Below are 25,981 nucleotides of genomic sequence, written 5' to 3'. Positions count from 1 at the left end.
TGTAAAAATCTGTTAACCAGTTTACTGTGTAATTTAATTTAATCCTGACTTGTGCTCAGGATTAACTGTAACCTGTGGAACTTGTTTAACTTGCTTACTTATGTAATCTCTGTAAATAGTCTGTTTGTAATATGTAATGCTGGTATTATGTAATGCTGTATCTGCTTACCCTTGGAGCTTTTCTCCCCGGGCATCCGCTGAAAATGGACATGTATCCAGTCAGACTATCCCGGTCAACAAATGTAAAATAAAATAAATAAAATATGGACCCTAGCCAATGTATACTGGCTCCCAGGCATTGGCTTAAGAACTGTTAAAAAACACTTGGATTTCATTTCCAATAATTATAAAGGCAACTTAATATTAGGAGGAGATTTTAATTGTATATTTGATATTTCTGAAACTACAAATAAAAGACCACTGCGTACATCTGCTGTATCAAAAGCTTTAAACAAGTGGGTAGAATCATTTCATCTTGTGGATACTTTCAGATTTAAAGAAGATAAATCTTTGTTGTTTTCCCATCAAGAGCACATATTTGGTACCCAAACTAGAATAGATAAAATATTTGCTGCCCATGACTTACACTCTAAAATCATTAATTTCTCAATCACACCTTGCCCCTTTTAAGACCACAATTCATTGATACTAAAACTTCAAAATGGGTAAAAATCATTAATCTTTAATTCCAGAATTCCAGCATATATAACTAAAATTAAAGAGTTCAAACCCTCTTTATCTGGATTAAATTTTTCTTAGACATTAATTACACCACAGAGATAAATACAATAATGATATGGGACTCATTAAAAGCTTACATATATGGTAAAACCCTAACTTGGTATAAAAAAAAAATCAGAGAATGTGATTCTGAATTATTAGATCTACAATCTAAACTTTTGTCATTAAAAGCTGAAAAAAAATCACAATAATTTGGAGACGAAAAAGAAAGAAGTATTAAACAATAAATACAATGAAATTCTAACACATAAAACTAGTTTAGCTTTAGAAAAACTAAAAATTAATACCTTGGCCACTTCTCCCAAATATCTATATAAATTATCCACAAGAATCAAAATACATTCAAAAGCTAATAATATTAAAGTAACTTCCATGAAAAGAAAAGGAAAAATGTCTCAGATATAAGGGACATTCTTGATGCCTATAGAAATCACTATATGGAGCATTTCCAAAAAGAAAATATACATATTGATCAATTAAATCTAGATGAAAAATCTTCTAATATAAAAAAATATACCAGAAAAATTAAAACTAGATCTGCAACCATCCATATCCTACAAAGAAATTACAGATACAATAAAAGAGGGTAAAAATAATAAAGCTCCAGGTATAGATGGTATAATTATGGAAATATATACACTTTTTCCTTCAAAGATACTACCCCTCTTCCATAAAACTCTATTAGAAATTCAGTCACAAGCTTTAATACCACCCTCTTGGAGATATTCCTTAATCACACCAATCCTAAAGGAAAACAAATCCCCAAACCTCTGTACCTCATATAGACCTATATCGTTATTAAATAATGACTATAAGATATTTATGCCAATATTAACTAACAGAATGAAAATACCACTATCCAAAACAATAAATAATGATCAAACTGGATTTATATATCATAGACACTCATATGACAATATTAAAAGGATGCTTGTCTTTTCAGCTTTTCCCGGTAAGGGGTTGCCACAGCGGAACTCCAGTCTGCTAATGATTGGCAGTAGATTTTTATGGTGCAGAGTGGCCAGCCCAATGCCCAACCTTCAGCGAAGGCACGCCCATTCACGCATTTCTTTTGGAGGCCACTTCTCTTAAAGATTAAGTTAATAAAGAAAATAAAGAAACACTCATAATTGGCTTAGATATAGAGAAAGCCTTTGATTCCCTAAATTGGGACTATTTATTCAAAATTCTGATGTTATTTGAATTTCCTCCTTCCTTTGTTCATCTACTAAAGAATATATATACAAATAATGTAGCGTATGTTAAGCTAGGTCCTTTCACCTCTGAATCTATACATATAACAAAGGGTACTAAACAAGGATGTCCCATGTCACCGATTCTATTTGCTTTGGCTATTGAAATTTTGGCAGGTTCAATATGTAGCTCATGAGGTGCAGTGGTATGATGTGCTGACAATACAAACATTTTATTATCAATAAAACATACATCCTTTACACAATACTGGAAAGTGTTTAATTGGAAATGCTTGCATGGAGCATTCTTAGCTCCAGATAGAAATACTAAAATTAATTCTTCCACAAAGGGAATATGTTGGAGGTGTGAGCAAATACACAATACAGATTGGAAACACTTTTTTTTCGACTGTGTTAAAATTTAGCCATTTTGGAATGGTATTAAAAACTTTTTACAAGCTTTATTTAATGAATTGTTTAACTTATCTAAAGCTCTAGTATTATTAAATATGTACGAAGGCCCTCATTTGAATGAGTCAGATATATATCTAGTATGGACAATACTTGCAATCTCAAGGAAGTGTATAACAAGAAGATGGGATACAAACACAATACCGACTTTGAAAGACTTCTACAGGCTACTGAAGACCACAGCATTGTTGGAAATTAAAATTAAAGAATTAAGGATTCATCCTAAGCCATTTATTAACAATCCATGGAAAAGTCTTATCATTGATTAACACTTTACAATAACTGAGCAGATACACTCTAACTGGATTGTTATACCTATAAAGTAATTGTATATATATTATAATGCCAGGGTGATGCAAATAGTGTACATAGTTATTTAAGATGTTATATGCAAATACTATGGAATTTATTCAACTGTATTTGAAAAATAAAAAAAAAATTTGAGGAAAAAAAAAAAGAATATCAATCGTATGTGAACACAGACAATTCCAATATACAAAAAAAGAGGAAAAAAAAACTTTATTACTAATTCTCACTGCAGTAACAACTTGTACAGCTAAATCAAATTTTGCTCTCTGTGAAATGATAAATTTTTGACCCAGCAAAAATCTTGTCTTGTGTTAGTCAAATACTATAATACATCTGCTGCAAAAATTAAAAAATTCTCTTCCCTTGTTTTGATAAATGGACTCAATCCAGATCAACTATGAGCAAAATACTAGGGCTGGATGCCCTACACAGTCATGTTTTTTAAATGGGCCATCATTTCATGTTGGTATTTATCCAGAAAATTGTTTTATTCATGCCAGTCTGACTCTTCTTTCTACATGTGATTTGTGAAAAACACTAAACACCTGTAGAAGCTATGTTATCTGAGAGAGCTGAAAGTTTACTACAGTTACCAAATCCTTATGTGGTTGCAATGGAGATGATAGATAGCCAGGTTTAATAGCTGTATCATCACCCTTTCTGTAAAAGTGAATATCAGACTGTAAGCATTACTTTCATATATGGCAGGATAAAAAGGTTAATCAAATAAGTCAGGGTATACAGAAACAGAACACAAATTTGGTGATGTTATCAGAGCCAGATCCAGCATTAGGTGACCAAGGCAGCTGCATAGGGCTTGGCCCCTGATCAGGGCCCACAGCTGGTCAATACATTTAAAAATGCTCCTTTGCCAGTTTTAAAACATGATCCATGGCTAGAGTTAAGAAATGCTTCAGTAAGGAACCGAGAGATGACATCCATGCTTGCATGGAACAGAGAGATATCCAGTATGCATGGAAATAAGGGAAATATCTGCTCATTACATCAGTACATGTGAGATTTTGATTTAGGAACAGAAGCCAGAGACCATGTGAATAAAGTGTTTCATGGTTTGCTACCCTACAACAGGAGATTTGATTATTGTAGCAACAGAACAAGGAATGTGCATGTGTGTGTGTGTGTGTATGTGTGTGTGTGTGTGTGTGTGTGTGTGTGTGTGTGTGTGTGTGTGTGTGTGTGTGTGTGTGTGAGAGAGAGTGTGCAATGCCTAATTACAGGCTCTTTTAAGTTAAATGAATTGCTTAGATTTAAACCCTGCACCTTATACATAAGACTGGATTGTAAAAGATTTCAGCATTTAGTTAAAAACTGTTACTCTGGCAGTTAGCACAGGGGACTAATGCTCCAGCTTGCCAATACCCACCCTCAGGTTTTACCCCATTTCTCAAGGAGGTAGAGGTCAGAAAGTTCCAGGATAAATGTGAGAGCAACCATCTACTTGTCTAGGTTTAATATGAAGAAATATATAAAATCACATTGTTTGACCTGCAGAAGAAGTTTATTCCAGGCAATGGAGGAGGGGTTTCTTTGGAATAAAATTCCTCTGCAAAATGAAATAGGAGAGAAGAGGAATAAAAGAGAAGACCTGCAACTCAAGTGGCAATGACACTAGACAGATCAAGAATGTGATTATTGGTATGACTGGAGAAATATGCTGATAAATAGGGATGGATGAAGCTCAGAGCAGGGCCCATTGGAAGACACTGAATTTCCTGGGAATGACAGGGAGCATAAAGGGGATGAGCCTAAGGAAATATATACAAAATGTATTGAAAAGGATATTAATATTCCATATGGGATGGATTTAGAAAATAGTTATGTGCAGAGAAGATGAAGAACCTGCATGGAAAACATGAGGACACACAATGTTATTTGCACTTTTTGCTTTATTATGTGAAAGAGTGGATTCTGATGAGAGACAAAAAATGATGGAGGTGAGTATGATAGCATATAAGTCTGGGTGCTGCAGTTATTCTTTGCACAGTTAAACAGAGGAGGATAGAGTGAGGCTCACTGATGTGGGAGGTCCAGTGAAGAGGGTACTGATGAAGACTGCCTTACACATCATGCTGGCAGTCATTTTAATAGGGAAGATGTGGGAGTTTAGAGCATGGCCAGACAGAGACATTTTTGGTGTTGCTTTGTCTTTTATTAAGTATCATGGCCAGTTCCTTACTTATAAACTTAACTGAATTCTCCTCTTCCACTCCTTCAGGTAGCCTAATGAGTTTCAAGTTATTCTGATGGGACTCATTTTCAATATTCTCCACTTTTAGTTACTGCCAGTTATGTCACTCTGTCCTATATTCTAATTACATCAAGCATGATGAGTTATGATGTGGCCTTGCTTTAAAAAGTCACTGATGCTGAATTTCAAAAATTTTTTTAAGTGCCACTACTACCTCAGCCCTGGTGTCTTCCTCCATGGACTGAAATTGTTGAAGGTCCATTTTAACACTATGTGGGAGGACAATAAGGTTGGTGAGGGAGCTTTGCCACAGTGCCTGGTCTTGATTATTCTTCCCACTTGGCTTGTTCTTGGAGTTTGATACTATAATGTCCTAAGAAGCCACAAGAATCATTAAATCATTTCATGTCTTTAAATTAGGATTCATTTAGCAGTCTGTGACCATATCATCCTACATTAAACAAAGACCTGTTAAGCTACAGTTATTTATATTTCACCAGGATGTAATAAAAATATTAAAAATGACTATTGCTAGCTCAGAGTGCAAATTACAGCATGCGCACACTTATACATCTCCAAGCCTCCTTTGACAATGTTTATTTTTATTTTGTTATTTCAAGAGGAAAGCAAATGTTTCTAACTTTCATCAAAATTGTTATGGAAAACTATGCTGCTACTCATTATGCTATCTGATATGACACAATAAAACAGTTACTCTATGTCACTGTCATATGACACAATAAAAAAGTTACTCTTTGTCACTGTCATATGACACAATAAAACAGTTATTCTTTGTCACTGTCATATGACACAATAAAACAGTTATTCTTTGTTACTGTCATATGACACAATAAACCAAGCTGAACGAAATGAAAACAAGCGAAAAGCTACCAACTGCAAATCCACGAATAATTTATTAAAATAACAATCAATATATAAAATACGATAATGAACTGTAAGCGCTTTCGTTTAATTAGTATTAAACTTCATCAGACAACCTCCATATTACATCACTTCCTTTTTATAACTTCCTATACATTTAAAAAACCCGCCAAATAGCCATTCTAAAAATTGCGCATGCCTAGTTAGTAAAAATGTGGAAATAGAATAAAAAATAAAGAAAAGAAAAACTCAATCAAATTATGTTTGTTATGCGGAATAGATACTTAATAAATAATTCACATATTATGCAATACATATATAATATCGAAATAATATTAATATTTAATTTAAAATCCTAATAAATAGTTAGTAAGCATATAAATAATAAATGAAATTTATAAATACATACTTTACTAATATTATAAATTTCATAATATCATAGATATAAAAATATATAAAAGAATTTTTAATCTTTAATTTTCTTCCTATCTAATTCTTTTAGTTTTAAAATTGGCATTATTGAGCTACATTCATTAATTCCTGGCCATGAATCAGTTTGCAATTTAATTTGCCATTGTAATTCTTTCTTCTCTTAAAAGAGTCCCCATGGGCATTTATCATCTATTTCAACATGATCAATAGCCATAAAATAAAATTGATGATTTATATGCTCATTAATATGTTTCACAAGAGCATTATTTAATTTATTTTTCTTTATAGAATATTCATGTTCATAAATCCTTTGCGATAACATTCTCTCTGTTTTTCCTATATAAAATATAGGACAAGAATTACAAGTTGCTAAATAGACTAATGCTTTAGATTTACAATTATATTTACTTTTTAAAGAATATTTTTTGTTTCTCAAAAATAAACTATTGCCTTCTTTAATTTTATAACACCAATTACAAGCTCCACATTTATTCATCTTCATATTTAAACTATTACTAGTTGTTATGTTAGATCCACTTCTTAATATATCTTTAAAACATCTTCCTTTTCTATACACTATTTTAGGTAGATCAGGTAAATATTTTTTACACTGTGGATCATCCATAAGAACTGTCCAACTATCATAAAATATTTCTCTTAATAAATAATGTTCTTGAGAATAAGTAATTATTAGAGCTTTAGTAAAATCTTTTTTTGGTGTTAATTATTAGGCTATTAGTACTATGATCTTCGCTTATACTCAATATATTATTTTGATCAATCGTCTCTAATATAAGTTGTTTACTCAAAATAGGTTTAAAATGCCCACTTTTTCTCTTATTTATTACTTCTAATATTAGTGAATCAACTGATATTTCTGGATAACATTTATTAATGAACATAGTTTTTAAAAATTCACATTCTATTAGAAATTCATCAAACTTAGTTATCATACGAGCAGCTCTGACCAATTGTCCTTTCACTACAGATTTTGTCTGATATTCGGGATGAGAACTATTATAATGAAGAAAACTATTCAAATATGATTTTTTTCTATGACTATTTGCAATATATGTTGCATTTTGTAAATCCTTCATTAAGTGTACATCTAAACTTCTAAGCTTAACTATCTTAATATTATTTCTCCCAGAGTCCCTATATTTTTTGGAAATCCAAAAATTCATAAGGATATGAGCGATCCACCGATGAGACCATTAGTAGACGGTTGGAATTCTATCACATCAGCTTGTGCTAAATATGTTGATTATGAATTAAAAAAGATTATTAAGAATGAAGAACATATATGCAAAGATTCATAGACATTTTTACAGCACATTAATGAATTTCTATTTGATGAGAAAGATATTTTGGTCACTATAGATGCATGTGATCTTTATACTGTTATTCCCCAATCAGTAGGACTAGAATAGATTAATGAGTTGTTATTTCAACGAGGTTTAAACCAAGAATTAATTAATTTGATAATAGAACTCCTTGAAATTGTCTTAAACAATAATTTTTTGACTTTTGATAAAAAATATTATTTGCAGAAAAAAGGTATAGCAATGGGCTCTCCCTGTGGAGGCACATACGCAAATCTTGTAATGGCTTTCTGGGAGAAAAAATATATTTTTAATAGTCAATATTTTAAATATATTAAATCTTATCATCGGTTCCAAGATGATGTTTGTCTGATGTGGAATGGTATTTTGGAATTTTTAGATGAATTTTTAATCTACATAAATCAAACTACAGATTTTTTTAAATTCACTTGGAATATTGATGAGAAAAGTATTGATTATTTAGATGTACACTTAATGAAGGATTTACAAAATGCAACATATATTGCAAATATTCATAGAAAAAAAATCATATTCGAATAGTTTTCTTCATTATAATAGTTCTCATCCCGAATATCAGAAAAAATCTGTAGTGAAAGGACAATTGGTCAGAGCTGCTCATATGATAACTAAGTTTGATGAATTTCTAATATAATGTGAATTTTTAAAAACTATGTTCATTAATAAATGTTATCCAGAAATATTAGTTGATTCACTAATATTAGAAGTAATAAATAAGAGAAAAAGTGGGCATTTTAAACCTATTTTGAGTAAACAACTTATATTAGAGATGATTGATCAAAATAATATATTGAGTATAAACGAAGATCATAGTACTAATACCCTAATAATTAACACCAAAAAAGATTTTACTAAAGCTCTAATAATTACTTATTCTCAAGAACATTATTTATTAAGATAAATATTTTATGATAGTTGGACAGTTCTTATGGATGATCCACAGTGTAAAAAATATTTACCTGATCTACCTAAACTAGTGTATAGAAAAGGAAGATGTTTTAAAGATATATTAAGAAGTGGATCTAACATAACAACTAGTAATAGTTTAAATATGAAGATGAATAAATGTGGAGCTTGTAATTGGTGTTATAAAATTAAAGAAGGCAATAGTTTCTTTTTGAGAAACAAAAAATATTCTTTAAAAAGTAAATATAATTGTAAATCTAAAGCATTAGTCTATCTAGCAACTTGTAATTCTTGTCCAGTATTTTATATAAAAAAACAGAGAGAATGTTATCACAAAGGATTTATGAACATGAATATTCTATAAAGAAAAATAAATTAAATAATGCTCATGCGAAACATATTAATGAGCATATAAATCATCAATTTTATTTTATGGCTATTGATCATGTTGAAATAGATGATAAATGCCCATGGGGACTCTTTTTAGAAAAGAAAGAATTACAATGGCAAATTAAATTGCAAGCTGATTCATGGCCAGGAATTAATGAATGCAGCTCAATAACGCCAATTTTAAAACTAAAAGCATTAGATAGGAAGAAAATTAAAGATTTAAAATTCTTTTATATATTTTTATATCTATGATATTATGAAATTTATAATATTAGTAAGGTATGTATTTATAAATTTGATTTATAATTTATATGCTTAATAACTATTTATTAGGATTTTAAATTAAATATTAATATTTCGATTTTATATATGTATTGTATAATATGTGAATTATTTATTAAGTATCTATTCCGCATAACAAACATAATTTGATTGAATTTTTCTTTTCTTTATTTTTTATTCTATTTCCACATTTTTACTAACTCGGCATGCGCAATTTTTAGAATGGCTATTTGGCAGGTTTTTTAAATGTATAGGAAGTTATAAAAGGAAGTGATGTAATATGGAGGTTGTCTGATGAAGTTTAATACTAATTAAACAAAAGCGCTTACAGTTCATTATCGTATTTTATATATCGATTGTTATTTTAATAAATTATTCGTGGATTTGCAGTTGGTGGCTTTTCGCTTGTTTTCGTTTCGTTCAATATGATACAATTAAATAGTTATTTTTTGTCACTGTCATATGACACAATAAAACAGTTATTCTTTGTTACTGTCATATAACACAATAAAACAGTTAACATTCTTTGTCACTCAGTTTTTTTCTGGTAAGAAAGTCAAACAAGTATTTTATGCTATTTAAGTATTTAGTTTGTCCTTGGAAAATAGCTTTTTGGTCAGATATAGTCCTGCATAGGCATTTAAAATACATCTAATATAGCTATATTAGTCAGTCATATGTAGCAGGCTGCTTATCAGATAGCCTCAGTGATCACTCCCCAACATTCCTACTCAAAAAACACCTATACCAAGCTAAACCTGTCATCTACCATCAAATATGTAAAAAAATAAACTTTAACACCCTCACATTCATCCCATCCCTCAAGGAATGTAACTGGCATCCTCTAAAGTACCTCAGTCTTTTTTTTTTCAATAATAAATCTTTATTGTTTTATCATTTTCAATACAAATTCCAAACAAATACAAGATTGAAAATAAAAAAACAACTAATGTATCTAACAATAACACCATAACATATATACAATATTTACATGAATGCTTCCACCTGCAACACAAGTTTATACAAAAAGATATAAAAATAGTTGAGATTAGTTCAAGTATTACACAATTTGTTGTTACAAAGTTCTCTTACAGAGTATAAATAACTCATAATAGATTTAGGTTTAAAATATTACGCTAATTTGATATTAAATGCTTGTTCCCATATTTTCGGGTTATTGATATTTTTATTGTTTTGATGTAGAAGTAATTTGTGGGCTAATATATGTCTCATAGCTAGAATTTTAAAGTTATCCCATGAAGGTTGGGATGGGTTTAACCAATTAGTAGTTATATATAGTTTCATTAATAAGAAGATATTAATAATTATGATACTTTATGATCTAGAAAGTTCTTTTGGAGGGATATGCAAAATCATAAATTTCCATGAAAGTGTTGTACTTTGATAACCCATCTTTTGAAGTTGTATTTTTAAAGAGTTCCAAAGTTTATAAATGCATTTGCAGCTCCGGAACATATGAAGAAGATCAGCAGGTTGGTCTTTACAGAATGGGGAGTTTTTAGAATTGAATTTATGCAGGCTAAGGCGTGTATAATATGCATTATTCCATATCATAAGCTGAGTATATATCAACTTTTGGAGAGAGATAGATTTTGTTGTCAAATCTATTGCTTTTATTATTTGACTTTCTTCTATCAGTGGGATTTTCTCTTTCCAATATTTCGATAAAAGAACCTTATCCTGAAATTTAAACTCTTTTATTAATTTATTTGATACGGTTATAAATTTAACATCTTGTTGAAGAGCTTGCCACAAATTTGAGCATTTGGTTAAATCTTCATCTCTGGGTTTAAAATTCTTAAAGTAGCTTATAGAGAGTTCCCTAATTTGTCTCAATATAACTAGATAATTTTTAGGGAAGTTTAATTCTTGTCTTATTTGATTAGCTGAAAATTTGAGATATATATATAAATGTCAATTAAAGTTAAATTAACTATTAATGGGAAATTTTTAAGATCTATTAATTGATTATTTAATCTCAAATTAGGATTCATATGAAAGGGTTGAAAAACCATCATATGTTGAGCAAGATCTAATGATTGAAATTATTTTTTTATAGATGTTATATATACTTTAATGTGGTCCATTATCCCATATAATTTCAGCTTATCTTTTCCTAGAAAGGGTAATGCTTTAGGATTAATACTCAAATTTAATACATGTTTATAATTCAAGATTACCCATGTTGGTGCCCACTTAGTGCTACATACATCATAATTAGCAATTCTTAGGAGTCTATTAGAGTTTATTATTAAATAGTACATTTCAAAATTTGGTAAATCCAATCCCCCTCTATTTTTTGGTGTCATTAATTTATCATACGATATCCTTGTTTTCCTTGGCTCCCAAATAAATTTAGCCGATTCTTTATGAATTTGTTTAAAAAATTCTTCAAAATTGCTACTTGAGCAGATCTAAAAATATATAATAATCTTGGTAATATATTCATTTTAATAACCGAGACCTTCGCCAATACTGGTAATCTTAAATTATTCCATCTCTCAAAGTCATATATTATTTGATCCCAAACTGTTTTAATGTTAATAGTATAAAAATCTTTATCATCTGTAGAGAAAACAATACCCGAGTATTTAATATTATCTTTGAACATTACCTGTCCCACCAGTGGTGAAAGCGAGAAAGGTTTGGGAGTTCTTAAAGGGAAAATATTTGTTTTTTTAAGATTAATTTTATAATTACATATTTCTGCAAAGTCATCCACTGCTTTTAATAAATTTTTAGTGTCTGAAATTGGAGTTGTACAATATATATTAAGATCATCCGCAAACGCCGCCATTGATATTTTTGTTCCATAAATTATTGGGGCATTATGGTATACCTTCTGTTTAATATACAAGTATAAGGGTTCCAGATATATATTAAATAATAACGGGGACAACGGACAACCCTGACGTGTTCCATTTTTAATCTGTATTCTTTTAGAGATTATTTTATTAATGTATAAAGTTGTATAAGGATTGCTATATAAGATTTTTAACACTCAAACAAATTCTTGGGATATATTAAAATATGGTAGAGTATCAAACAAAAAACGTATGTCAACCCTGTCAAAAGCCTTCTGTGCATCAATAATAAGTGCATAAATATTAATATTTTTCTGTTTAGCGTAAGCTATCAGTGTATGAAGTGTAAGTGTATTGTCACTAGTTTGTCTAGTTGCCATAAAACTGGCTTGTTCCTTAGATATTATTTTATTCATTATTTTTTTTAATCTACTGGCTAGAATAGAGGTCAAAATTTTCATATCTACATTTATTAATGATATTGGTCTATAATTGTCAGGGTTTTGGGGGTCAGAATTAACTTTAGGTATAAGAATACTTTTTGAAGCATTAAAATGAGGATCATTTATTTTATTCTTAATTATATAGTTAAATACATGCGAGAGTATTTTACCAAAAATATCATCAAAAACTTTATAAAATTCCACCATCAAACCATCAGGACCCAGTGCTTTATGTGATTTCATATGTTTAATTATATATATTACTTCTTGATCAGATATCGGTTTAACCAAATCCTTCTGCATATTGTCATCTATTTTCGGAAAATTAATTGTTTGTAAGAAATCTTCATTGGTCCTATGTAAGGGTAGATCTTTTTGGTCACCATATATATTCGTATATATCTGTTCGAAAATATTAATAATATCGTCCGTTTTAGAGTAAATTGTATTCTTAAATTGTATTTCCGAAATTTGTACTGCTGTTCTCGATTGATTAATAATTCTAGCTAATGCCCTTGATGGTGTTTGAACATGGTTGGCATACCTCGCTAACATTCTAAGTTCCTGAAATGTCAATCTACTATTTTGAATTAAGAAGAGGTCTTTCTGGCATTTAAGTAATTCCATTTCTGTTTGAGTATTATAATTTTGAATCAATTCTTGGTCAAGTGTCTTAATTTTAGCTTCCAATTCCTGAATATCTCTAATCTGTATTTTTTTAATAATATGAAGCTTTTTGCAAAAAGATCCCTCTTACTTGTGCTTTAACTGTCGGCCATTCAATATCAGGTGTATGTTGTTGTTTCTCTAATCTAGCCAATAGGTCTTTAAGGTAATCTGTAATTTCATGTATTATTTCCTCTTTATTTAACAGATTTGGGTTAAGAGACCAATTATAACCTCTTTGCCGCATGGTATCTCTAGGTTCTTTAGCAAAACTTAATGAGATTTTTGAGTGGTCTGATAAATAACGTGCATTTATAGAGACTAAATGTTCAAAATTGATCATTGTTGCTGAAATCAAAAAAAAAAATCCAATCTGGACCACATTTTATGACATGTTGAATAAAAAGTATAATTATTTGTATTACCAGGGTTATTTAAATACTTAAAGGAGTCATATAATTGGAAATCTTCCTTTATATCACTTATTGCTATTACTGCTTATTTATTAAATGCTCTTTGTGGACAAGATCTATCCAACTTCGGATTTTGATAAGAGTTCCAGTCCCCTCCAATAATTATATAATATTTATCATGTTGTGACAAAATCGGATAAAGTGATGCTATGAAAAGTTGTTGATTATTGCAAGGTGCATAAACATTTAAAAGTAAAATAGGTTTATCAAGTCGAGTAAAAGAAAGAATAACATAACACCATCTTCCTTTTTTATCTGATTTCGAGTCTAAAATCTTCTCTTGACATTAATTTTTAATAAGTATAGCTACCCCAGCACTATTAGTTTTACCTTCTGAGGCTACAATTTCTCTAATCCATTTCTTTTTCTTAATGTCAGCCCATTGATCATTAGTTAAATGCATTTCTTGAAGAAGTATAAACGACGCCCTAGCCTGCAATAATAAATGCAAAAATAACTTTCTTTTCTTTAAGTTCTGGAGCCGTTTTATGTTCCATGAGTCTATTTCCCACATTTAATGAGTTATTTTGTGTAATAGAGGTTTAAAGGGAAAAATATAATATAAAGTCAAAGTGAGTTTAAAGACATATGTAATTTGGAAGCATTCTTGACATCCCGTCCTATACCAGTGCCTACCCACTCTATCCCCGGATCAGGACATATATAGGTCTTGTATAACGTAAAAAACTGAAAGGGTCAAAAAAGTAATGATGTGTAATGTCATCAGGTTACAACAACTCAAAAACTTCCCATATATAGGACCTATATAAACTAATTTTACTTCTACAAAGTCTAATCTAAACATTCCCTACCAAACACTACTGTGCATCTACATCTCTTTTGTTAACTGTTATTTAAGTAAATCATACTAAAGATATAGCATTAACAAAAACATTCAGTCATTTTGATTAGCTAGCTGTACATAAACAACATGAATCAAATAAGATAATCGACAATTGTCATTCTGAAAAATAAGAGTCCAGCATAGGGACAACATTGTTCTCTATCATATATGTATCAAATGAAGAGAGAGAGAGAAAAAAAAACATCTTATTCATACTGTATTGCAACCCCTATACAAAAAGAGGTGCAAACATAAAAACAGAAAATTAATTAACTTTCCTAATGAATATGTTAGGTCCTTCATTATTTATATACTTCAGGTCAGCTCTATCTCCTAATATTATAAAATGATGTCTAACTAGTGTAGTATATGGCTATGTCACATCTAATTAATAATATATAAGTTTAATTATATGTTCTATTTATATAGAATGTTAATTGTAATTTCTAAATATGTATCCCTCACTAACATTAAAAAAAACTCAACATGTCCTTTCAGATTAGTTCTGAAATAGTAAACCAATAGCTACTTATTTAAAAAAAAAAAAAAAAAGGAAAAGAAAAAAAAAAAAAAAAGAAAAGAAAAAGAAAGAAACAAATATTCCCTGTACCCCAATTATTTATTATATACTACAAGACTTTTTTGTTATATGAAAGCAAGTATAATCAAATATTCCTATGTGCTTAAATTACTGTAAAACATCAGCTTTTAATGTTAATCATACTTTCCAATGCCTAAAACAGTTCACTTCGGATTTCCAAGCCTGGAAACCTTACAGAACGCTCGAGATGGGGGACAGTTAATACAGACAGACTTCCGGAAGCGTCACAGTAAAATCCTTCCCATCAGCAGCATCCAAGGCATTTCCTGTCTCCTCGTCGATGTAAACACTTTGTGAAAGTCATAAAACTTCAGAAAACAGACGCAGATAACAAGAATCAACAAAACAAAGTCCTTATCTATTCCAAAAGAGGCCTAAAGCATTTAAAATGAAAACAAAGGATTACCAAGACCTCGAGCCACAGCAACAGATGAATCCGACCTCAGACAGCATGTTAGTCTCAACAGAAAGCCAGATCAAGTCTCAGAAGCAGGTAAACACTTGAAAACTTTCAAAAAGATGATTTTTGCCTCATTTTTCATTGAAACAGAGCATTTAGACCCATCTATTGTAAATATTAACATATTAGGCTATTTCATTTGAAATTTAATATGTTTATCAATAATAAACTTACAGTATGGAGATAAAGACTGTCTAGCTTGTCTGACTTGTAAGGGCAAATCTTGTGTCAGAGAAATTCTATTATTATTCCACATAATATGTCCACCACTTTTTTTTGCTGTTATAAGGATTTTGCTGACATCTTGGTAATTGAGTATTTTAACATACACAGGTCTTGGGCTATTCGATGCTTGTGATTCTCTCAACGCTCTATGTGCCCTTTCTATGATTATTTGTTTTACCATGTCAGAGTCATTAAGAAGCACTGTAAGTATTTGTGTTATAGATGGGTTTAACTCATTATACTGTATGGATTCTGGAATTCCTCTCATAATTATATTTTTCTCCTGGATCTTGCTTCTAAATCAGTAATCTTTGTTTGAATAGCCAGAATGTCCAGATAATGTGTATCTGATTTTTTTGCAAGTAAAGTTAGTTTATCTTCATTTTCTGATATCTGAGTTTCAGTCTTGTCCATTCTTTCAAGAATTTGGGTGCAGGAAATTCCAAACGTTTGTATTTGGGTAGTAAGTTCTTTCAGAGCTTCTTGAATAGGTAACAGAGCAGTCTTGATGTCTTCCATGTTGATCAGGTGTAGTTTTAATCTCTGGCTTTTGTTGTTCCTGTTGCTTTATAACTTTTTGTCTTTTGGAAATTACATCTTTCCCCGGTGACTGTAGTTCTGAAAGTTTTGTTTTAGTAGTAGTTGTGTCCATATTTTTTCCCTCTTTCGACATTTTATCTCAGTACAGAAACTTAAAGTGTAAAGAGCAAATGGTTTCTTTGTTTGATTCTCTCTTCAGAGCCAGCTAATCTACTATAATCCTGTTAAATATCGTCTTATTCTTCAGTTTTTTCTATTCCTGCAGGATAGTTGAGTGAAATTATAATTATTTTTTCGAAGATTTGTTGTTAAAAAGTTCTTGGTATCACTTCAGGGTTTAGATTTTCTCAGGTTATATGAAGAGCTGCAGTTCAGCAGTATTCTCAGAATAGCAGCCATCTTTGAATCCTAAAGTACCTCAGTCTTGATGATGCAGTTGAACTTTTTAATACTACCTTCCTGAGCATCCATAATTTATTTTATTTTATTTTACATTTGTTGAACAGGCTAGTCCAACTGGATATATGTCCATTTTCAGTGGAGGCCCGGGAGAAAAGCTCCAACAAACACAAACACCACCCCCCAAAAAAAAAAACAAAAAAAACCCACATCATTAACAATATGAGACATTTACAAATACAGCTAAATTTACAGATACTCATCTCATTAATTACATTTTGTTGCATTTCTGTAAACAGGATCATGGTACATTTCAGCTATGGTTAGCCATTCAAAAAAATGTCCTAATACAAATTTAATATGAGTATAATTTTTTTTTTTTAACAGAAGAGTCATTAACAAAAAAGAAGGTAGCTGTATACTCTCTCTAGTAGGTAACAGAAAATAAACTGGTTTATACAGGTATGAAGATAAATACTTCGAGAAAATCAAAGTAGTTAGTCAGGGTTAGAACAAGGGCATAGCCATAGTGATTTAAGGTATGGCTTCAATTTGCTTTTAAATAATGTAGAGGTAATGGTGGTTTGGACTTTTGGGAGGGAGTTCCAGGTTTTCCCCACTGTATTGGTGAACAAGGAGTCACCAGCCAAGTTTTTAGCTTTACCTATTTGCACAAGTAGTCTGGTTGATGAGCATAGGGTCTTGAGGTTGTTATAGGGGGAGATTAGGTTAGTAAGTATAGGTGTGTTAGTAGGTTAGTACAGAATCTTGTGGGCAGCTGTTAACTTGTTAAATAGCATTAGATTTGGCAGTTCTAGCCATCACAGTGATGGGTTCTGAAGGCAGACCCAGTTGCAAATCTGGCAACATTATTGTAGGAGATAGCTAGCTTGTTGATGTTGTTTTTACATAGTTTTGTATATATAGGGGAGGCATAGAGAAGGTTAGAGATTAAGTGGGTATGGGCTATGGTGGTCCTGGCTAGTGGAGTCAAAAAGGATTTAATCCTGTATAGGGATCCTAATTTTTTGTTGATTGTTTTTATAGTATTATTAATATGTGAATCAAAGGTAAGGTTGTTGTCATTTGGAACCCCAAGAAGTTTAGTAGTACAATCAGGAGATATAATAGTGCCACTGCTAGATGTGATAGTAAAATTAAGTGGAGAGGCCCTATGGGTGGGAGTAAATGTTTTGTTTTTTTTGTGATTCAGAATGAGGCATTGATATAGAAGCCATTTCTCAGCTGTGTTAAACACATTTTGGGTTATGGACTGTAGGACAGATGTTGAGATGGCAGAGCATACTAACATAGAATCATCCACGTATTGGATACAAGTAGCTTGAGGTATAACAGAATATAAAAATAGAGAATAGGAGGGGGACTAATATAGAGCCTTGAAGGACGCCAAGGGCAATTGGGAGATGGGAGGATAAGTTGTTCTCCCATAGGACAGCCTGCTGCCTGTTGTCCAGGTATGGTTGGAACCCTTGAATAGCCAGTGTGTCTACAGACAGGTTTTTGAGAATATTAATGAGTAAGTGGTGGTTAACCATATTGTGAGAATATTAATGCGTAAGTGGTGGTTAACCATATCGTGAGAATATTAATGAGTAAGTGGTGGTTAACCATATTGTGAGAATATTAATTGGTAAGTGATGGTTAACCATATCGTGAGAATATTAATGACTAAGTGGTGGTTAACCATATCGTGCGATTATTAATGAGTAACTGGTGGTTAACTATATCGTGAGAATATTAAAGAGTAAGTGGTGGTTAACCATATTGTGAGAATATTAATGAGTAAGTAGTGGTTAACCATATCGTGAGAATATTAATAAGTAAGTGGTGGTTAACCATATCGAAGGCTTTCGAAAGATCAATGAATAGGGCTGAGGATAAAGTTTTGTTGTTGTGATTCTTATTAATGCAGTCTGTGAAAGATAAAAGAGCAGAGGTGGTGCTATGAAATGGTCTAAAACCATGTTGGCAAGTGGCTAGTAAATTGTGTTCTATTAGGTGGTTTAACAGCTGCTTATGAATGCATTTCTCCATAATCTTTGCCAGTGGGAATAATATGGCTATTGGTCTGTAATTTGATAATTCGTTTTTAATTACCATGACTTTCCAGAACCAAAGCACAACCCTCCCCATGGCTATAGAAAACCACTAAGTCAGAAATTAAAAACAGGGATAAAGCCTGGGAGCACTGGCGCATAACCAAAATCCCCTCAACTAGATGGAAATTCCTAGAAGTACGCAATAGAGTCAAAAAGCTAATAAAACAGGACAAATTCCAATACTATCAGTCTGCCCTAGACTCCTCCTAACACAACCCCAAACAATTCTGGTCCTCCCTAAACTCCATCCTCCACCCAGGTAAAGTTAGTACCCCTCCTCCTAACATCCCTCACTCCTCCAAAAATATTGCTACCTCATTCAACACACTTCATACAAGCTATCACTAGATATACAACACAATCCCCCTCCCCTCCAACCCACACCTTCGTCTAGTAATCTCCCCACTGTCTTCTCTTTTTCTCCTGTTCCTACCTCCAACATTAAAACACTTTGAACTAAACTTAAGCCCACCAGATTAGCAGCAGACAACATCCCAAGTGAACACCTACAAATCGCAGCTGATGCTCTAGCCTACCCAGTATCCATCTTGATTAACCGATCTGTGTCAGAAAGTTATGTTCCCACACTATGGAAAGTATCACATATAATTCCCCTCCACAAAGGTGGACCCTCCACAGAACTAACCAGTTACTGCCCCATATCTATTCTCTCTCCACTCTCCAAAATACTAGAGAGCTGCATTCACTCTCAGGTCTCAGACTACCTCTTTACTAACAACCTACTTTCCAATACTCAGCATGGTTTTTGACCAAACCATAGCACCACCACTGCCTTACTCTCCTTTACTAACACTATCTGTCAGCATAAAAGCAATGGCTATCTCTCCTCTGCTACTTTCCCAGACCTATCTGAAGCATTTGACATGGTCCCACACAAACAACTCATCTCTGTTCTCAATAACCTATCCTTCTCTCAATCAGTCACCAACTGGTTTCAGTTACCTGTCTGACTGCCAGAAATCCATTGTATGGCAGAATGACATATCTCCCCAACTACCTGTCTCTATAGGGGTTCCCCAAGGATCCATCATTGGAACCCTACTCTTCTCTATTTTCACCAATAATCTAGCCTCTACCACCAAACATGGCACACTCATACAATATGCAGATGACTCAACCATCATCTGCTCAGCCCAGTCCCTACCCAAACTGCAAAAAGTCACACAGGAAGCCTTTTTCACTGTTGACACTTGGTTATCCGATGCCCAGTTAATACTCAACCCAAACAAAACTAAACTACTCATCTTCCAACCCACCAAACATACTCAAAACAACTCTCACTTTAACATCACAGCAAAAGACAACACCACTATACACCCAACAGAACACACCAAATTGCTAGGAGTGGAAATAGACAAACTAAAATTTGACATTCACGTATCCTTGACCATAAAAAAAGTCCACAAAAAAACTAAGAGCATTATACAGAAATAAGCAACTTCTCACCAAAGCAGCAAAGATTTCAGTAGCAAATTCCCACCTTATCTCCACCCTACTTTATGCCTCTCCAATATATACCAACCTAAGGCAATGCGATCTAAACAAGCTCGAGACCTGCTACAACAAAATCACCAAATTCGCCACAGGGGCATCCTACCATAGTCACCACTGTCTCTCACTTGCTGAACTGGGCTGGCTTGAACTCCCTCACCTCCTTCAATGGTATCAACTCACACTCGCCCACAAACTAGTAAATCACCCAATAAAAGTCCCATCCCTCCAGAATCTACTTCAACCCTATCGCACCACCAGACCACTAAGATCCAGCAACAAAACTCACTTACAGGTCACTAAAGCCAATAACTCTGCTGGAGTAGCACTATTCTCTTGTGCCATAGCCAAATTATGGAACTCCCTCCCACCCACAATTACCTCCGTACCATCATGCATCCACTTCAAAACTTTACTAAAAGCACACCTAAAAACATGCTGGCTATGCCCTTGCAACTCTCCCTCTAATATAACCCACCCCATTCACCCATTACCTTTCTCTCCACCCCACTAACTGCCTTGATTATAGCAAGCTCATATGCTCATAAGCATAACTACTTATTATACAGCAGGAACTTCTTATTGTAACAATTGTTAATGTCTGTTATGTACTTCGCAGATGGTAAAGATTCTAGTTGTCTACTGATGTACTATGTTCTACATCTGTAACTATATTTGTAATTGTTAATTGCTATGTTGATCAAATTGTTAATTGCTATGTAAATCCAATGTAACTACTGTCTGCATATTTTAACTGTGGAGCTTTTCTCCCCAGGCCTCCGCTGAAAATGGACCTACTTCCAGTCGAACACTCCCGGTCAACAAATGTAAATAAATATTAATAAATAAAATAATCTAATCTATGAAATAGGCTTACTGCTTTAATATATAGACTGAAAGGTACATTTGCTGTAACTGTTAATGCACAGCACAAACTGAGTTTCCTATGATCTTAAAAAAGTGGAAGTGGTCCAACTTATTTTGCATTAAGGGCAGGGCAGATACTTCAATACGAACAACTTATTACTGAAACACAGAGTCCCAGCAAATTCCCATGACTACCACTTTATTAAAATGCAATACAACAAATCAGCACTAGCAAACTTTTTGTAAGGTATACACAATCAGATAGAACACTTTCATTTCACTCATTAACAGACTTCTACAAAAGAGGTTTTAAAATGGCACTAAACCTGAATATAAATAAAGCGTCACTTAAAAGATCACACAATTTAATGGAACTTGCCATACTAAGTTAAAAATTAAGACACCTAAATAAAATTCCACCTTAAAAATACTTTGTCAAGGACAGGAATTTCTTTAAGTAAGGCAAAAGGAAAAAAACTGATATACGGGAACATAAATCTAATAAAATAAACACTAATTATTTTAAAAGGGCTTTAGTTTTACAGTACAGTTCAGATTCAGTGTTTATTAAGAATATTAGTAAGACAAATTAGGCTATATTTAGAATTGATGATTGAATATTTAAATTATTAGGTAATAAACCATATTTTGTTCATAAAATGGCACTCATTTTAGGAGGTTAATAGAGAGACATGATTTTAAGAAAGAATATAGTAAAGAATCTAGTGAACTACTTAATGTGGGCATTGTAATCAATGTCAGTTTATTTTGAATTAAAGTACCTTTAGTATTAGGAATGAATTGAAATCTAAATTATATTTGGCACCAGTAGCCTGTTGTATATTGCTGTTTGCTCTTCTTGCCCAGCATTTTATGTGGGCAAGACTGAAAGACCATTTCGCAAAAGAATATATGAGCACATATACGATATTGCAAATGCAAATATGATGACTGCCCTATTTAAACATACTATTACTTGCAAGAATTGGAAGAAGTTTCATTTTGGCATTTTGGAAAAAGTATCTAGGGACCCAAGGTGTGGTCATTGGGAATCTCAGCTAGAATAAAGATAAGGGAGTTGGCAAATTATGGAAGCATTCTACCTGATTTTCTATACCCTACAAAAAGTTCAGTAGTTTTGATTTATTCTACTGGATTTTTAATAAAAGTGGCCTTTGCATGAATTTGATGGGACTCTGTGTTTCCGTAATAAGCGGTTCATATTGAAGTATTTAGTTATTGGCTTGTTCCACTGCAAAATGTCATTGAATTGTTTACATTAAGGGCAGGGCAAGGTGATTGTTCACATTAAGACACATCGAGGACAATAGGATAAACTGTGTTTTCCTGGAAATATCTTCAAAACTGACCTGCCACCAAACATGCTCACAACACACCCACAGCTTTAACTGACCTGCCACCAAACATGCTCACAACACACCCACAGCTTTGTGATTCAAAATATCATGAGTTAATCTGAACAACTGGCAGAAATTCATAGTTTTTTATAAATGGAGAAGTTATGGGGTAATGTAGCGGGATAAGTCAGTGCTGCAACAAAGTGGAGAAAATGGAAGACAAGGGAAAGAAGGGCTATAATACAGGGTGAAAGAACATAAAGATAGGAGGATAGGGGGCAGAAAAGAGGGAAGGAGAGCGGGAGTTTGAAATTCAAGTATATAGAAGGGAAAAAAAAGAAAACAATGGGTGGAAGAGATATTTTAATGTAAAAAAGGAATATATGTCCAGGAAGACAATTTGCCTATAACACAGAGAATTACAACTCTGAGCTACTAACAGTCTTCATCTTCTATTCCCGAGTTTGATTCTAATAATCTCTATTTGATGATCTATGAGTCGATACAAGCTGTTAATTAAAGAAGGGCTGTTAATTATTGTGAATGGGCAACAAAAAAAATAACTTGTGGGTGGTATATTTTTATGGAACACATACTCTTAAGTTATGAATGGATGTTAAATCAATATAGAGATATTTGCTGTGACAAAACAGGTCAAGAAAGCAATAAATGCGTAATTAGTAATATATTTTTTGGCAGGCTTTAGAACTTCCCTGCAGATGACTGTATCAGAAATACTTGGTGAGCAACTCGGTGAAAGTAAAGAAATTAGCTTTTTTTTGAGCTGTAATACAGGATCTGAATTAACTAGAAATAGTAATGCCTTGCTGAGCTTAATTATGGTGGCTGCCAAAAAAGCAAATGCTAGAAATTGGAAATCAAAGGCTAAATCAACTGCATTAGTAGTGAATATAGTAACAGAGATAAACAAACTATAAGTGGGATCTTTAGAAAAGTGTAGGAGCAAATTACACAGAAGAAAAGAGAACTGTGGGAAAAACACATGCAGAATAATGTTTTGGATGATGAATAAGGTTTAGGGGAAGGTAGGAACTGAACAAGCTATGTGGGTGGCCACGGTGGTACAGCAGTTAGCATTGCCACCTCACAACAAGAGGTTCTCCGGTTCAATCCTCGGCTGGAGTGCCTTCTGTGCGGAGTCTGAATGTCCTCCCTGTGGTTGTGTGGGTTTCCTCCGGGTGCTCCAGTTTCCTTCCACATCCCAAAGACATGCTGTAGGCAGATTGGATACTCTAAATTGGCCCTAGGTGTGAGTCTGTGCGTGTATGTGCCTTTCGTGGAAGGTTGGGCACCGGGATGGCAACTCGACACCCTAAATCTCCACTGCCAATCATGAGCAGACAGGTGATCTGCTGTGGCGACCCCTAACCAGGAAAAGACAGAAGTAGAAGGAACTGAATGAGCTATGTAATGTTCAATTCACAATGACTGTACAGAAGAAAATTATATGTCATGTATAATGTCTGCAACTGTTTACAACTGACATGTCAATATGGTTTGCTTTCATTTATGTAAATGTGTGATTACCGATGTCATAAGTGATAATTCAATAAAGATTTTCTTTGTTTAAAAAAGAAAGGGATAAAGAGTCATATACACATATATACCATAACAATTTAACAATTTAACAATTCTGAGTCCATCTTCCACAAAGGTCTCGTCAGCTTTTCTAAATTTAAAATTTAGAATACATTAAAAGCAATTATTACTGCATATCTTTTTTGTAAATGTTTCCGTGGTTTGGCATAATATTTTACCTCGGTTTTAATTCTTGCAGCCAGAATACTGAAGTTTGCTGATGTTGGCACTCCATAACTGCGGTCATAATTCTGGTTTGTAATTTTGAATGTTCCCTTATAATATTGACTGGTTGTACCGTTTCCTGCAAATCAAGAAGAAAAAAATGAGTTATTGATATTATCTGGCTCAGTGACTGATTTTTCCTGAAGGCAGCATTATAATTGTAGTTTACCAAAATACTGAATACTGCATCTCTTTTAGAAGGGATATGACAAGTTAATGGAACCACAAAAAAAAGTGATTCTGCAAAGGCTGTTTTTCTATCTGCACAGCTTATTAAAGAAAAATGTAAAATATTTTAACCTGGACATAGACACATAGCTGGCTCAACCAGTGCTCTGTGCCGGTTCCACAAACTAACAATCTACCCCCTTAGCTTTTCACGTGAAGAGTTAAAGAAAAAAAAAGACAAAAAGAAAAAAAAAACATTTCCTGTAATAAGCTGATTGAAACATTGGCTTTTTACAATTAGGTCCATGCCCCCCAACACTTTACTGTAATAATAATAAAAAACAACAACAAAAACACTTTACTATAATAAAACGATCTCTGCATTGGAACTGGATTATTTCAGTTAGATTGATGACCCCCAACCTATTCCTTCTTCTGGGACACATGCTTCACTCCTGCCCAGCCATTCAGATCTCATTTCTGTGGCCTGCCCTTGACCCTTCTTTCAGCCCTCCTTTCCACACATTTCCCTAACAAAATAATTTCTTCTTTTAAACCATAGTAAACTGCTGGCTATAAATGTAGCAAACAATTGTGACATTTTATACCCTGCCTGCACAGAGCACTACAACACTGATGTTTTATTTTTAAAAAATCTTCTATTAAACTACAGCAAACTGCTTGCTACAAATGTTCTTTACAGTACTACAGCACTCATGTCTTAGTTAAAAAAAGAGATTTTTTTTTAATTTTACTTTTAAACTGCACTTGAAACTCCATTCCTATGAGTATTTTGTCTGTGAGGGTCCAAATGGCAATTATCATCCTGTGACCTGACCAGAATCCATGTTGCTTGCAGGACAGGAGGTTGTACCTAAGTTTGTAAGTTCTTAAGAATTAGATATGATGTTCACGTCTAAAAAAAACATCTAGGAGTGTCAGTTCCTGAATCCCAGGATCATAAACTTTTTCTCCAACCCATTTATTCAAATTTTTTTTAAATACGTTCAGATTTCTTTCTTTTCTAATGTTAAATGGGAGTCTATTCCTTAATAAAGGTGCTCTTACTTTCAAATAAAATGGAAATATTGGAATGAAGAGATGATATCAGAAAGCAAATGAGAATATTATTGCTGGAATTGAATTTATCCTCAAGTCTTGATAAGCACCTTCATGAGGTGGACAATGTTTTTACAAAATTTCACCAAGACAACGGTGATATATAGACTGTATTTATAAAATATATATGTCATTGAAGAAGTAGGTTAAAAAATAAAAAAAGACAGCTGGGTGCAGAAGTCCCATGATAAAAAGTGTCTGATCCTAGTATGTGCACTGATGCTCGGATTGGTAAAAATGACAGTATAGAATCCCCAAGTCACAGAAACATTCCTACAATGGGGTAAGGCCAGGCTCAGGGGGAAGATGCCCCCCTCCCATTGTAGAATAAATTGCTAGTCCAAAAAAACCCCCCACAAAA

At 32.8% G+C, this 25,981-nt stretch overlaps 1 protein-coding gene across 14 annotated transcripts in view; it reads right to left on the bottom strand.

The window, feature by feature from the left end:
• Positions 1–25,981, bottom strand: part of LOC122793158 (transmembrane protease serine 11D-like) — a 971,710-nt gene that overhangs the window by 635,787 nt on the left and 309,942 nt on the right. For all 14 annotated transcript variants that reach the window (XM_044060954.1, XM_044060958.1, XM_044060960.1 and 11 more), the window contains one exon: positions 24,288–24,412. In XM_044060954.1, the coding sequence (XP_043916889.1) occupies positions 24,288–24,412 (125 nt within the window). The remainder of the gene's footprint in view (positions 1–24,287; positions 24,413–25,981) is intronic.

The sequence above is a fragment of the Protopterus annectens genome, chromosome 2.part0 (genome assembly GCF_019279795.1).
Source record: "Protopterus annectens isolate FY-2018-M chromosome 2.part0, PAN1.0, whole genome shotgun sequence".
NCBI lineage: Eukaryota > Metazoa > Chordata > Ceratodontiformes > Protopteridae > Protopterus > Protopterus annectens.
This window is presented reverse-complemented; position numbering and strand designations above follow the sequence as displayed.